General features: G+C 51.8%; 1 protein-coding gene across 1 annotated transcript; it reads right to left on the bottom strand.

Moving 5' to 3' along the window:
- Positions 1-7,222: 7,222 nt before the first annotated feature.
- A4GNT (alpha-1,4-N-acetylglucosaminyltransferase) lies at positions 7,223-10,018 on the bottom strand. Its single transcript, XM_030227354.1, has 3 exons — positions 9,887-10,018; positions 8,747-9,196; positions 7,223-7,834 (listed from the first exon to the last, which is right to left on the bottom strand). Exons 1-3 carry the CDS (start codon positions 10,001-10,003, stop codon positions 7,223-7,225), a joined length of 1,179 nt encoding a protein of 392 aa, XP_030083214.1. The 5' UTR covers positions 10,004-10,018.
- Between the last annotated feature and the right edge of the window lie 2,694 nt (positions 10,019-12,712).

Raw genomic sequence — 12,712 nt, 5'->3', positions numbered from 1 at the left:
GAGGAGAAGGAAAGCTGCTAAAGAATCAAGAAGCCACACACGAGTGTGTCCAGTGTGGAGAGCTGCCCCCAGCCTGTGGGATGCCACATCCCATGGGAAGGGGCTCGTGCCTGTGCCTTAAGGATGTCCAGGGAGAGCTGCTGAGGCTCCAGAGCTCCTGGCACTCTCAGCCCCTGTTATTGCTCACGTGTGTGATGAAGGGAGAGGAGAAATCACACCTGGGAAATGTCATTTATCCTCCTCGCTGACTGACCTGGCAGGGAGAACCCCAGCTCTGGGGTCTTCCCAAAAGGAGAGCCCAGAGCAGCCCTGGGGGGGATGCAGGGCGGCTGCTGCTCGTTCCTGGTCCTGTGGCACCATCCAGTGGCTGCTGGCAGAGCGCTGTCACTTCTCTGTCCCCACCATGTGTCCCCTCCCCGGCATCTCTGATCCACAGGGAAGGGCTCCAGTCACTGCTGGCAGATTAGGAGAGGCAGATTTGCTGGAGAGATCCTAAAAAGCAATTCCAAACCTTAGAGCCAAGAGGGGCAAACACCCTCGTTGCATCAGGACATCACACAGGAGACTATTCCTCGACTTCCATGGCTTGAAAATTGTCCCCAGATCCTCATTTTTATTTTGAATTTGCCAGATGAAGGCCTGGAATTTCATTTTTATTGCAATAAGGAAAAATAAATGTTTCCATTGTTTGTGCCAGGCCTTCCTTGGAGGAAATCTTTGTAAATTTTTTTTTTTCTGTGTAAGAAGTAATTTAATTCTGACACTGCCACCACTGTAATTACACCAGTTTTCAGGTTCTTTGCCGCTTTAGTGTGCAGTTCTGAGCTTCATATTAGGGGATGGTGAGCTCACTGCACAGAGCAGGGAGACAAAACAATTCCTTCTCTAGTTTGGGATTAAGGACAAATGATCCAGGTCTCAGTCCCAAGAGCACAAACAACGTGGGCTGGAGAGAGAAAAACAAGGATGGGACTGCATAACCTAAAGCTGTAATTGAACAAAGAACCCCAATATGCAAATGGAGCTGAACATATAAAAGTGAGAGACCCCGTGAGCAGTCGTGCACTTTGTGACCATTTGGGTTCATCTTGGGTGTGGCCCTGGCTGGGCCCTTGTGCTGCCCAAGGTGCATCCATTGAGGCCTTTAATAAATCCCTACTTTGTTCTTTAGCTCTGGCCAGACTCTGCTCTAGGTCAGCATTCTCAAGGCATCACCTCAGCTGGAGAAGAGCAGGGAATTTGTGATCCTTGGGCTGCTGCTGCTGCCTCACCAGAGCCTGGAGTCTCATGCAGGTCCAAGTGGAAATTCTCTTCACAGCCTGAGGCAGATGAGCCTGGCATTGTCGTTCCCCAGGACATGGCACAGCCCCCCAGCAGCACCACCCATCTCTCAGAGCTTCTTTGAACTCCAAGCCCTGTCCAAATGCCAGGGAAGATCCTTGACACCCATCATTTCCCAGCTATACATATCCCAAGATACAGCCCATATTTGCTTTAGGGAAGGACTGCTGAATAGTCCCTTTTGGGAATTTTCAGGGGTATGTGCAGCATTTTCTCTTGGGAAGTATTTACAGCTCCAGGGGGTTTTGTGACCAGGAATGTCCTGGGGATGTAAAATATGAGAAGTGAAGGGGGGGGGGTGTGTGGGTCTGGCTTTGGGCACCTCTGCTGCCTCCCACACCTCCTCAGCATTCCCAAATAACGTGCCAGGGAAAGGAGGACGTGCCATGCAGTGAAACAAACCCAGGAATGCTCCTTTAAAACATCTCCAGGAAACATTCATGGGGAAAAACCACTAAGTCACTGCTTTTTTTCTTCGTGCTTTTGGAACAGAAGTGCTGCCCTGCTCTGAAGCAGGGGCAGATGGTTGCCCAAGGTTCTGAGAAGGGAATAAGGAGTGAAACCACACTGGGAAATTCCACGTTTGTCCCCAGTCCCACACAGCAAGTACAAGCCCTCAGGTTGCTTTGGTTTGTTGTTTGAGTCATCCCATACGGGCACGGAGTCCCCAGGAAAGCCCTTTTCCAAACAAACCCTTCTGGGGTGCCACATCACCCACCACCGGAGAACTTCCAGCGTTTGGGCAGCACTTGGAGCATCCCGGGCTGCCGTGTCCCTGCAGGGTCTCTGCCCGGTGCTAGGTGGTGGTGTTGCATTGCCGGCAGCTCGGGAATGCTCGCAGGAACAGCTGCTCGATATGCTTGGCATGAAGAGGGCTTGGACGGTGAATGTCCCCTTGAAATCCCCGTGCCAGCGGCTGCTGTGCCCTCCACACCCTCAGGGAGAAGGAGCCCTGGGTAATTTAGCCCAGGAAAGGCTGCTGGAGAGGCAGAGCAGGAGCAGGGAGGTAATTCTTCCCCTGTACTCGGCACAGGTGAGGGCACACTTCGAGTGCTGTGTCCAGCTCTGGCCCCTCAGTTTGGGAAGGATGTTGAGATGCTCAAGCACATCCAGAGGAGGCAACGAGGCTGGTGAGGGACTGGGGACACAAACCCTGAGAGGAACCACTGGAGGAGCTGGGGGTGTTCAGCCTGGAGAAGAGGAGCCTCAGGGGGGCCCTTATTGCTCTCTAAACTCCCTGAAGGGAGGCTGTAGACAGGTGGGGTTGTTCTCTGGCAGAACCAGAGGACACAGTCTCCAGCTATGTCAGGGAAGGCACAGGCTGGATATCAGGAAAAAAAAATTCACTGAAAGAATAATAAAGTACTGGAGTGCTCTTCCCAGGGAAGTGGCAGAATCACCATCTCTGGATGTGTTTAAAAAAAGCCTGGACATGGCACTTGGTGCTAGAGTCCTGTTGAGGTGTTAGGGCACAGGTTGGACTCGATGATCTTAGAGGTCTCTCCCAGCCTCATCATTCTGTGATTTGCTGAAAAGGTCCTGAAAAGCAGCCTCAGAGGTGGGAGCAGGGAAGTGTATTCCCTGTGTGACCCTGTGCTTCTGCCTCCACCATCCCACCTGCCTCTCAGAGGAGCTTTTTCCAGATGGGTGGCTTTTACTGCTGTTGGAGTTGCTCCCCCAGTTAAAAAAATCCACTTAGGAGCAGTTATTGTGTCCCTGGAGCAGCTCAGGGCTGCTGGCACTGGAAGGACAGACATACCCTTTTAACCCACAGGCTCTCCAGCTTTTCCTCCAGCACATCCTCCAGGATGGGATAGGACTGGCCCCTGGATGGGGTGGCACTGCTCCTGGATGGGGTGACACTGCTCCAGGATGAGGTGGCACTGCCCCTGGAGGTTTGGGTTCCTCTGCAGGGCTTTCAGCAGCTTCCCTGTCAGGGTAGCCACCTCCCCGAGGTGGGTGGTGGTACCAGCAAGGGCTGGGCAGGGGCTGGGGGGACCCTTCTCCCCCTTGGTGGGTCCCAGCAGTCCCAGAGCAAGGAGCTTCTTGCTCTCACAGCCTACATCCCTCATGAAGGAGCAACTTGCTCCCCTGATTGGATTAATTCCTGCCCACAGCTTTCCCAAAATCCCAGCCAGTGCTCAGCAGCCTTTCCTAGGGAAATGCTGATCATGGAGCTGCCCAGCCAAGGGCACCAGGGGCTTCATCCCCCTTGTGCCCCCAGCAGCTCTGCCCAGCACCATCCACAGCTCCCTGAGCCCAAAGCCAGCTTCATCCTGGTGCTCTGGGGACAGGGATGGTCCCAGCTCTGGCACCACCTGATGGAGCTTCCCCACTTTGGCCACCTCCTGGGTCCCTGCAGGGAGAAAAGGCCTGTGAGGGGCAAAAAGGAGCTGAGGCCCCAGCATGGAAGCCAGTCCTGGTCAACACCTGCTTTTCCTACATGGAAAGCATGGAGAGAGCTGTCCCTTTGGGGATGGCACCAGCCCTTGGAAAACAACCTCTGACTGTCACCATCATATTTTCTGAAAAATCCACTTTGCCCAGGATTCTTACCCTGGGAAGCTGAGAAGGCTCGGAGAAAAAGGAAAACAATATTATCTCATTTGCTTCCACTGTGTTTTACTGCCTTGGAATGTGGTCTGGAACTATTTATCCAACATGTGAATTGTTTTTACTTAATGGCCAATTTGGGCCAAGCTGTGTCAGACTCTGAAGAGAGAGTCACGGGTTTTCTTTATTATCTTTAACCTTCTGCCTGTATCCTTTCTCTATTCTTGAGTATAGTTTAGTTTAGTATTCTTTAATATAATACAGATCATAAAATAATAAATTAGCCTTCTAAGACCATGGAGTCAGATTCATCATTCCTCCCCTCGATGGGGGTCTCAGAAAATACCACATCTCACCTCAAGGCCACTGGCTGCAGGATGTCAAAGGGGTCACAATGCCTCCCCTTGGGTATTTGCCAACAGCCAGCCCTGGTTTAGGACTGGTTTTATTTTCTGCCTGCATTAGGGAGCAGAAATCCCCCTTTTCCTTCCCCTGGACTGCAGTGAAGGATCCACAGCAGACCTGAGCTCCCTGTTTGTATGCAGATAAGCACTGGCATAGTTTGAAGGAGGCAAGGTGAAACTTGCTGTGAAACTTGCTGGAAATCTCATGGCAATCTCATTCCTCTGGGATCTGGCTACAACATCAAGGGACAATTTTGTTTGTGAGCTGTGCTGACAGTGGAAGGACTGGAAGTGTCCAGTCCATGGCTCACTTGAGGGAAAGCACAGCCAGCTCCCTGAGGGGACTCCCTGGCTGTTAGAGAGGGACACAGAGAAGAGACTGTGCTCTGAAGGGATGGAAGTTATGACAAATGTATCTACATCCAAATTGATTCACTTCAAAGTACCATCATTACCTTCAGCTTCGTTTGCTGAGAGCAGCTGGATCTGTACAGAAACAGACTGGGCACCACAGATCATTTTTTTGGTAATTTTTGACAATTTTTCCCCTCTCTGCAGAATATTATTATTAAATGCGTTCAAAAGCAGAGCAGAAAAGAGCAGATTGAGCACGGAGATTCCCCAAGAGCTGTGTCCCTTCAGCTGACCATACCTGAGAGGGACCAGCTCAGGGCCTTCCCTTCCACATTCACCTGGCCATCAGGTGCCATCCTGTCACACCCCACATGTCACTCAGATCTGATGACAAGGAAAAGATGCTCCCAAATGGAATTCAAAGCCTTGCTCTGATGGATGACACCCCGGTGGGTGACTCCTGCTGACAATATTCATGTGGTACTTTGTGTTTAATGAGTGCCAAATAGAGTAAAATATCACAGGATGGGCTTGAAATGGGGCTTGAAATTATGCTTAGTCTAAGCTCAGCAAATATTTTAAGGCTGCTTAGAGTTAAACATCTGCTTAAACGCTCTTAATGAGCCAAGGCCTCTTTTTATTTTTTTTTCCCCATTATTATTATTTCACTTGTGTTCTTTTCCTAGGTGTTCATGGCCTAGGGCTGCTGCTCAGGATGGGAGATGAGGAAAAAATGGAATGAAAAGATGGGAATGTAGCAAAATGGGTGTGCAGCCACCCCTTCCCCTCACCAGCCAGGGGAGCTCTCTGGATTTTTATGGGATGTCATTGGGATGTCTTCCAAAGGACAGAAGTTGTGCCACAAGGTACAAAGTCTGCTGCTGACAATTTTGGGTCTTCTCACTGCCACGATAGGACACAACATCTGTCATTTCTGGTGTTATTTCCCTTGATAATTTAATCATGGAATCCCAGCCTGGTTTGGGTTGAAGAGGACCTTAAAGCCCATCCCATTCCATCCCCTGCCTTGGGCAGGGACACCTCCCACTGTCCCAGGGTGCTCCAAACCCAAGTGGGTTTCTTGTGGCCATGGGCACCATCTCGTCTGTGCTCAGAGAGTAGATTTAGATGGGATATTGGGAAAAAATTGTTCCCTGTGAGGAAGGTGAGGCCCTGGCACAGGGTGCTCCTGGGTCCCTGGAAATGTTCCAGGCCAGGTTGGACAGGGCTTGGAGCAGCCTGGGATAGTGGAAGATGTCCTGAGCTGAGAGCAGACATCCACAAAGCAGATGCTCCCTGAGTTGCCAGGATGTGGGTCCATCTCTATCCACAGGCATGTCCTGGAGGGCACAGAAGGGGTGAGGACATGGGAAAAATATTTCTTTGTGCCATTTTCCTTCTCCAGCAATCACCAGCGCTCAGCTTGGCACCACCTGGCCTTACACTGGAGTGACTTTGGGGGAACACAGGGCAAGGAGGAGCCCCATGCCCGAACACAGGAGCACACAAACCCTGTGTGCAGAGGGCTCCCCTCTCCTGCTGAACCCCAAATTCTGAGCTGCAGCCAGCTCAGCAGCTGCTGTGTTTGCAGGAGATAGCATTGTGCACAGGGCAAACATTGGATGACGGGGACAGATCCCCACCTTTCTGCTCCCGAGTTAAAACCAGCTCTTCAGAGAGACTCGGCAGAGATCTGCAAGCTGGGTTTCTCTTTAGGGGATTGTGTGGATTGGCATTCTCCTGGGAAAGAGAGTATCTGGAAAGAGATTGCTCGCTGGGAGCCCTGGTGGGATTAAATGAGATTTTTGCACAGCTGGACATGGGTGATCACCTCATATCCATTGGAATCTATTTAAGAGGCATTTGGGAAGCTGGAGGATCATCCATCCCTATCCTTCCTTGGTGTCTCAGCATCCCCTTTCCAGGCACAGTTTCTACAGCCACAATTGACATGGAAGGATGGGGCACAGCAGCCACTTCCTGGCAAAACACAAAGTAAAACTGTGGGAGCACAAACCTTTGGAAAATGTGACACATTTTTCAGGGAAAAGTGAGCTCAGAGGAGTGGTGGTTTATGAACTCTTTATTTTCACTCTGGAAGTCCCTCTCAAAAACGTAGGGTGTAAAGTCCATGTGAAGAAAACACCAGGAAAAGGTACTGGTTTGGGTTTCTCCTCTTTTGCCCTGGAGGCTCCAGTCCAAAGTCTGTTGTGCTTCCAGCTTTTCTGACGTGGGAAGCTGCCGCTAGTTCCAAGAAGAGCAGAGACAACATTTCTCCTGGGAGGCCATCCTTCTGTTTAGGAAATTTTCCCTTGGAGAAGCTTGTGAGCAGGCTCAAAGTCTGTCAAATTTGGGAAGGTTTGGTGCATGAGCACCTATCAGGAAACAGAACTGAGGCAAAGGAGTCCTTGGAGGCTACACCTGATGGATACCCACCACCATTCTCAGCATCCCAAGGGAATAGGAACGATGATCACGGAAAGTTCTTTCTTTCTCCTAAAAAGCTGGGTACCGACCGAGTGGGATTTGTGTTTGGCTGGAAGGATCACCCCTCTCCTCCTCGCTCCGTGTCACTCAGCCTCCTCAGGGCCTGGGAGATCCCTGTGCTTGGCATTCTGGATCAGGTCCTCGTAGGTGCTGGGGCAATAGGTTTTGTAGAGGTTCTCAGCCAGGGTGTTGCTGCCGGCCACCACGGCCTTGCGGTTGCGGTTCATGAAGTTCCAGAGGTGCAGCGCGTAGGAGTGGTTGAAGCTGGGGCTCTTATCCCACACCTGGTAGTACCGGCTCCAGGCTGGGTACGGGATGGGGTAGAAACGCTGCGGGTTGAGGAAGGAGATGTTCTGGCAGCTGTGGTCCTCGGTGCCTTGGAAATCCGTCAGGTTGCAGAGCGTTTTGAGCATCCTGGTCATCAAAAAGGGGCCCTGGTTGCCCCAGATGTTGCCGTTGTACTTGAGAACGAAGTTCTCCATGCAGTCCCAGATGAACTTGTGGCGGGCGGGGAAGCCGAAGATGCCGTTGCTGGAGAAGCGCGACTTCTGCGCGGCCAGGAAGCTCCGCTGGGGGATGGGCCTGATGGAGATGACATCCGTGTCCATGTAGATGCCCCCGTACTTCCAGATGAGCGCCAGTCTGCTGGCGTCCGAGCTGACGTGCACCCAGTTCTTCTCCTGCTCCGGGACCACCTGCGGAGGGGGAAAGGTGAGACGTGATGCCGTGGGCAGGGAACGGATCCAACCCATCCACGGGGCTGCAAATGGCACCATAAACCCTCACCTGCATGGCTGCAAATGGCACTGACAGCTCTGGCTGCCTCCAGCCATTGGATTTTACTGTGATAAGATAAGGAGCTGGAGCAGAGCAGCGCTTTGTTAGCGTTAACAATGCAGGAACATTTCCCAGGTGGTTTGATGGCACTTACAGTGTTAACCCAATGCCACCATGAGTCATTCCTTGCTATTTCAGAGGGACACAACCCACTTAACACACTCCCAGATCCCTCCCAGCTCTTTCAACCAGGCTGGAGGCTTTTCATCGGCATTTGTTGGCTTTTGGAATAATTTTTTTCTCAGGATAAGAAAGACTTTGGAGAAAATCTGCCTGCCCTGCCCAAGCAGTTTGACCAAAGCTACTTGTGGGAAGTTTGCCCGAGGAACTTTTCCCAGGGTGGAGCTCACCAGATCCCACCTTGGCTTTGCATGTTGTCATTATAAAACCTGAAATCTCTCCCCTATCTCTTATCTCCTGTGGGCTCCCTCAGAGTGAGGCAGCTCTATCAAGTGCTCAGGCAGCAGATTTTGTTCAACCAGCTTCTGTTGGGGAAGATTATTAAGGCTGTTTTCTCAAAACACGTCTGCAATCTATTTTTACCGATGTTTCCTTTGCCAAAAAATCCGTTTCTCCAGATAAGGCCGATCACGTATGCCATAAACAGAGAGATGAATACACAGCAGAACGCGGCCAAAATGAATCTGTTCCCAACCAAAACAATGAAAGTCGCTAATTTCACACAGTCCTGCATTCCTCATTCCTTTTAAAGCTTTTCCCCACCCCTAGTTATAACTCTTTTCCCGTTTTCCACTTGTTCTAACACTCACCTGGTTGTACCACTGGAGCAGAGGGGTCTCCTGGAAGACGGTTTCCATCTGGAGAGGGAAAAGGAAGACATTCTTCATGGAAGACAAGAGGGAGAAGGCTGCATAGCTGGTGTTCATGTCCAGGGCTGTCTCGTTGTTGAGTCCCCTCATGAAGAGGATGATGGGCCTGTCCTGGTAAATGCGGGCAGCGGATTCCACGGAGCACGACACCAGCGGGGGCGGCTCCAGGCGCTCCGTCGTCTCCAGGAAAATGATGCTTTTGCCAAGGTTCAGCACCTGCTCAGGTGTCAGGTACTGCTGGGCCATGGGCAGGTAGGAGAAGACACAGCTGGACAAGAGGGAGATCTCGTACAAAATGCCCGAGACAAAGCAGAAACAGAGGCATATCTGGATTTTTCTCAACATTCTTTCTTTCCTGGAGCGTTTGGGGGCATGCCTCCGACATGGGTGCTGAGGAGAGACAAGGAACAGCAAAAGGAGAAGCCAGTTATTGCTCAGCAGGACTGGGAAATGGAGGGACGTGGCTTTGGACAGTGAAAGGTGAAGGCAGTTTGGTGACAGGCCTGGTGACAATCTCTCTATGAGTACAGAGGGCTCTTCCCCCCTGGGATGAAGATCTGGGGTCCCACCTCCTTGGCCCCAGCCAAGCAGGGGAAATCAGGAGACGGCTTGGAGAAGGGATGGGCAGCTGTGTCCCATGGTGCAGGCATGGGATTGGCAGAGAGGGAAGGACCCAGGCAGAGCAGGTGGGAAGGGTCACCACAGCAAGGCAAGGAGCCCCAAGACCATCCGTGGGGCAGAATGGTGTGGGAGACTGTTCCCAAGCACTGCAGGGCCATTCCAACACGTGCGTGTCCCAGGGAATCTGTGGAGCCAAATGTGCCCATGGAATTAAGTGCCCAAGGAGGCAGTGAGTGTCACAAGGGGAAAGTGGTGATTTCAGTTTGGGGTGTGTCACCCAAAGCTAAAACATCAGCATGCCCAAGGCTTTTTTCCAATCCATCCCTTCTGCTGACACTTCAGCCGTGAGGGATGTGAGGGATTTGTGTCCTGCAGGGACTGAGTCTTGTGATAGAGCAGAGAGAAGAAGATGAGGATAGAAAGTGGATGGTTCCATACAAGGAAGGAATTATGACCTACCTGGATTATAGTCCTGACAAATCTACATTTCCAGCACCTTTTCTTGCCCTGGCGGTGACTGTTGGACTCCTGCAAAGCCCAGCTCCCTGGTGAGGACACCCAAACCTCCTGGAGCATGCAAAGGGATTTCTGGAGGTACCAGAATGCTGCACAAGGGAAAACCAGCTCTGCTGCTGGCTCAGCCTCAGTCCCAGCAAAGGCGTGGGATCCACCTAAAAGGATGAAGAAGGGCATGTCAGGTGAGACCCACCTTTTGCTTGGCACAGCTCCACCTCCCAGGCCCAGCAGCACAGGAGGCCATGCAGCCTGCTGGTAAGAGGCAGCATGGAATGGGATCTCCACTGCCCTGTGTGGTGACACAAGGAAATTCCCTCCTGAAATGACACCTGGTTGCACCTGAGTGGCCCTGCAGGGACCAGGAGCCGGGGTCCAGCGGAGGGGACATACCTGGAATGACAACCCAATGTCCAAGAGGCCCTGAAAGTGCCCAGAGCTTGATTGATTGAAGGAAATGGCAGGAAACACAGCTCTGTGTGCTGGGATAATTAATGAGCCTCATTCCATGTCACCCTTCCAGAATACAGATAAGTGGAGCGGAGCAAACCCCGTGGAAATTCCCTGCCAGTGCTGAGCTTGTGCTTGGAGCTATGGCAGTTCCTCATCCATTTCTCAGAGCTGGATCTCATCAAATTAAATATTAAAGCAGTGACTGTTCCCATCAGTGCTGCTTCCCATGCTGAATAACTGATTTTGTTGTTTTCCAGTCCAGCTGCACAGGGTTTCTCAGTTCCCAGGATGGCACAGGAGTTTGGGAAGAAATTCTTGGGTATGAGGGTTGGGAGGCCCTGGCACAGGTTGCCCAGAGAAGCTGTGGCTGCCCCTGGATCCCTGGAAGTGTTCCAGGCCAGGTTGGAGCAGTCTGGGATAGTGGAAGGTGTCCCTGCCCATAGCAGGCGTGGCACTGGATGGGTTTTAAGTTCCCCTCCAACCCAAACCTTTCTGGGATTCCATATTCTATGTTAATTTTTCAAATCCCATTCCCAGTTTCTCTCGTTGTCCCTGCACTCTGCTGTGAGTGGCAGCCCCTGGGGCCTCCCTGCAGATATGGAATTTGAGCGGAAGAAGGGAATGGAGAGCAAATATCCGCGGTTTGGAAAGGCCACGTTCCCGAGCCTGCAGATAAGGCAGCCTGTGCTGCCCCGTGGGGCTCAGGTGGAACACACGTGTCCTGTCCTGTCCTCTCCTATCCTCTCCTGTCCAGCCCAGCCCAGCCCCACAGGGCTCAGGAGACACCAGCACTGACATTAAAATAAACTACACTGCTCAATCTCCACATTTCCTCGCACCTTTCCCACCTGTGCCTCGTTCTCAGACAGGTGCAGTCAATTTACTCTGGTCATTTGAAAAGAAAACAGAAAGAAAAAGTTGCTCCCTGGCAGCCCTGTCACAATCTTGGCTTGTATAGGTTTTTAGGCTTCTGGTTGTTGGTTTTTTTCCCAGCCCAGAGTGGTTTGGGTTGGAAGGGACCTTGAGGCTCATTTTGTTCTGACCTCCTGCCACTGGAGTTCACAGCCCTTGGACTCCAGGGGCCAGGACAGTGCAGGGGAATCCATCCTTCCAATCTAACCTGGGTCATCCCTTCCTGGGGGACACCCAGCGGTGCTCCCGTACCCATCAGACAGGGACAGCTCCCACTACCCCAGGTTGCTCCAAGTCCCAACCAAGCTGGCCTTGGACACTTACAGGGATGGGGCAGCCACAGCTGCTCTGGACACCCTGTGCCAGGGCCTCATTATCCATTACAGGAAGGAATTCCTTCCCAATATCCCATCGAACCTCTGTCAGTTAAAGCCATTGCCCCTGTCCTGCCATTCCACACCCCTGTAAATCATCCCTGCTGCTGGTCCAGTGCTGACCAGGGACTGGAGTCCCTCAGTTCCCTTTTTAAATCTTGATGACACTCTCCTGAAGCAGAAACCCCTGGCTTTGCTTTGATTAGAGCTGGGACCACGAGGACATTCCCATTACTGGATTCATATTTCTCCTTTGATGGCCGACAGATCCGATGTCTCCGGTCTTTATGAGCAGCCCAGCAAAGCCGTGCTGGCAATAGTCCTTCAAATTTAAAACAGCCCGGGAGGCATTTTATTTGCAAATTGTGGGCAGAGAATGAGGAGCCACTCCAACACCTCGCTGCTCTGTGCATGACATTGTGAAGAGAAACACGCATCTTCATCGGCTCATCCCGGGAAATTGTTTTGCTTGGTTGGCTTTCCAAAACCCCCGTGTGGCGAGTTATGAATTCTCATCACATTTGACCTGGAGGCTGCTGTTATCAAAATGTTCCCTTCCCTGCTCGACTTAAAAGGACTGCAGAGCTGAATGTTAAAAATAAATCCCGGCCATTGAATAGATTACCCTGCTGAGTGGGATGATTCCAGGGATGCGGCTGCTGCCTTGATGGCCCATCTTGTAAAGAGATTTCTTTTCTCGGGGCAATTTCCGTGTTTCAAGTGCGGGATGAGGACGGCTGGGAGACTACAAGGCAGATTACTACAGATGCCTGTGATAACAACCCAGGCTGGCCTGTGAGACACAGGCTCTGGGAATACAGTGGGGTTTTGCCACCGAAGAGGGGCAATGATGCTGCTGGGTCCTGGCCCTACACCCCCTGCACATCACACCCCTGGAGCCCCTGTGGTGAACAAAGGGATGAGCCCAGGACAGCTCACGGGGCACCACCAGCCCAGCACGGACTCGGGCTCAGCTTGAACAATGGCTAAAAGTCCTCATTTGCTAAAAAGGATATCAAATAAATAAATAAAT

The sequence above is a fragment of the Serinus canaria genome, chromosome 9, assembly GCF_022539315.1.
Source record: "Serinus canaria isolate serCan28SL12 chromosome 9, serCan2020, whole genome shotgun sequence".
In the NCBI taxonomy this organism is placed as follows: Eukaryota; Metazoa; Chordata; class Aves; order Passeriformes; family Fringillidae; genus Serinus; species Serinus canaria.
The sequence above is the reverse complement of the archived record's forward strand: the minus strand, read 5'-3'. Positions and strand labels throughout refer to the sequence as shown.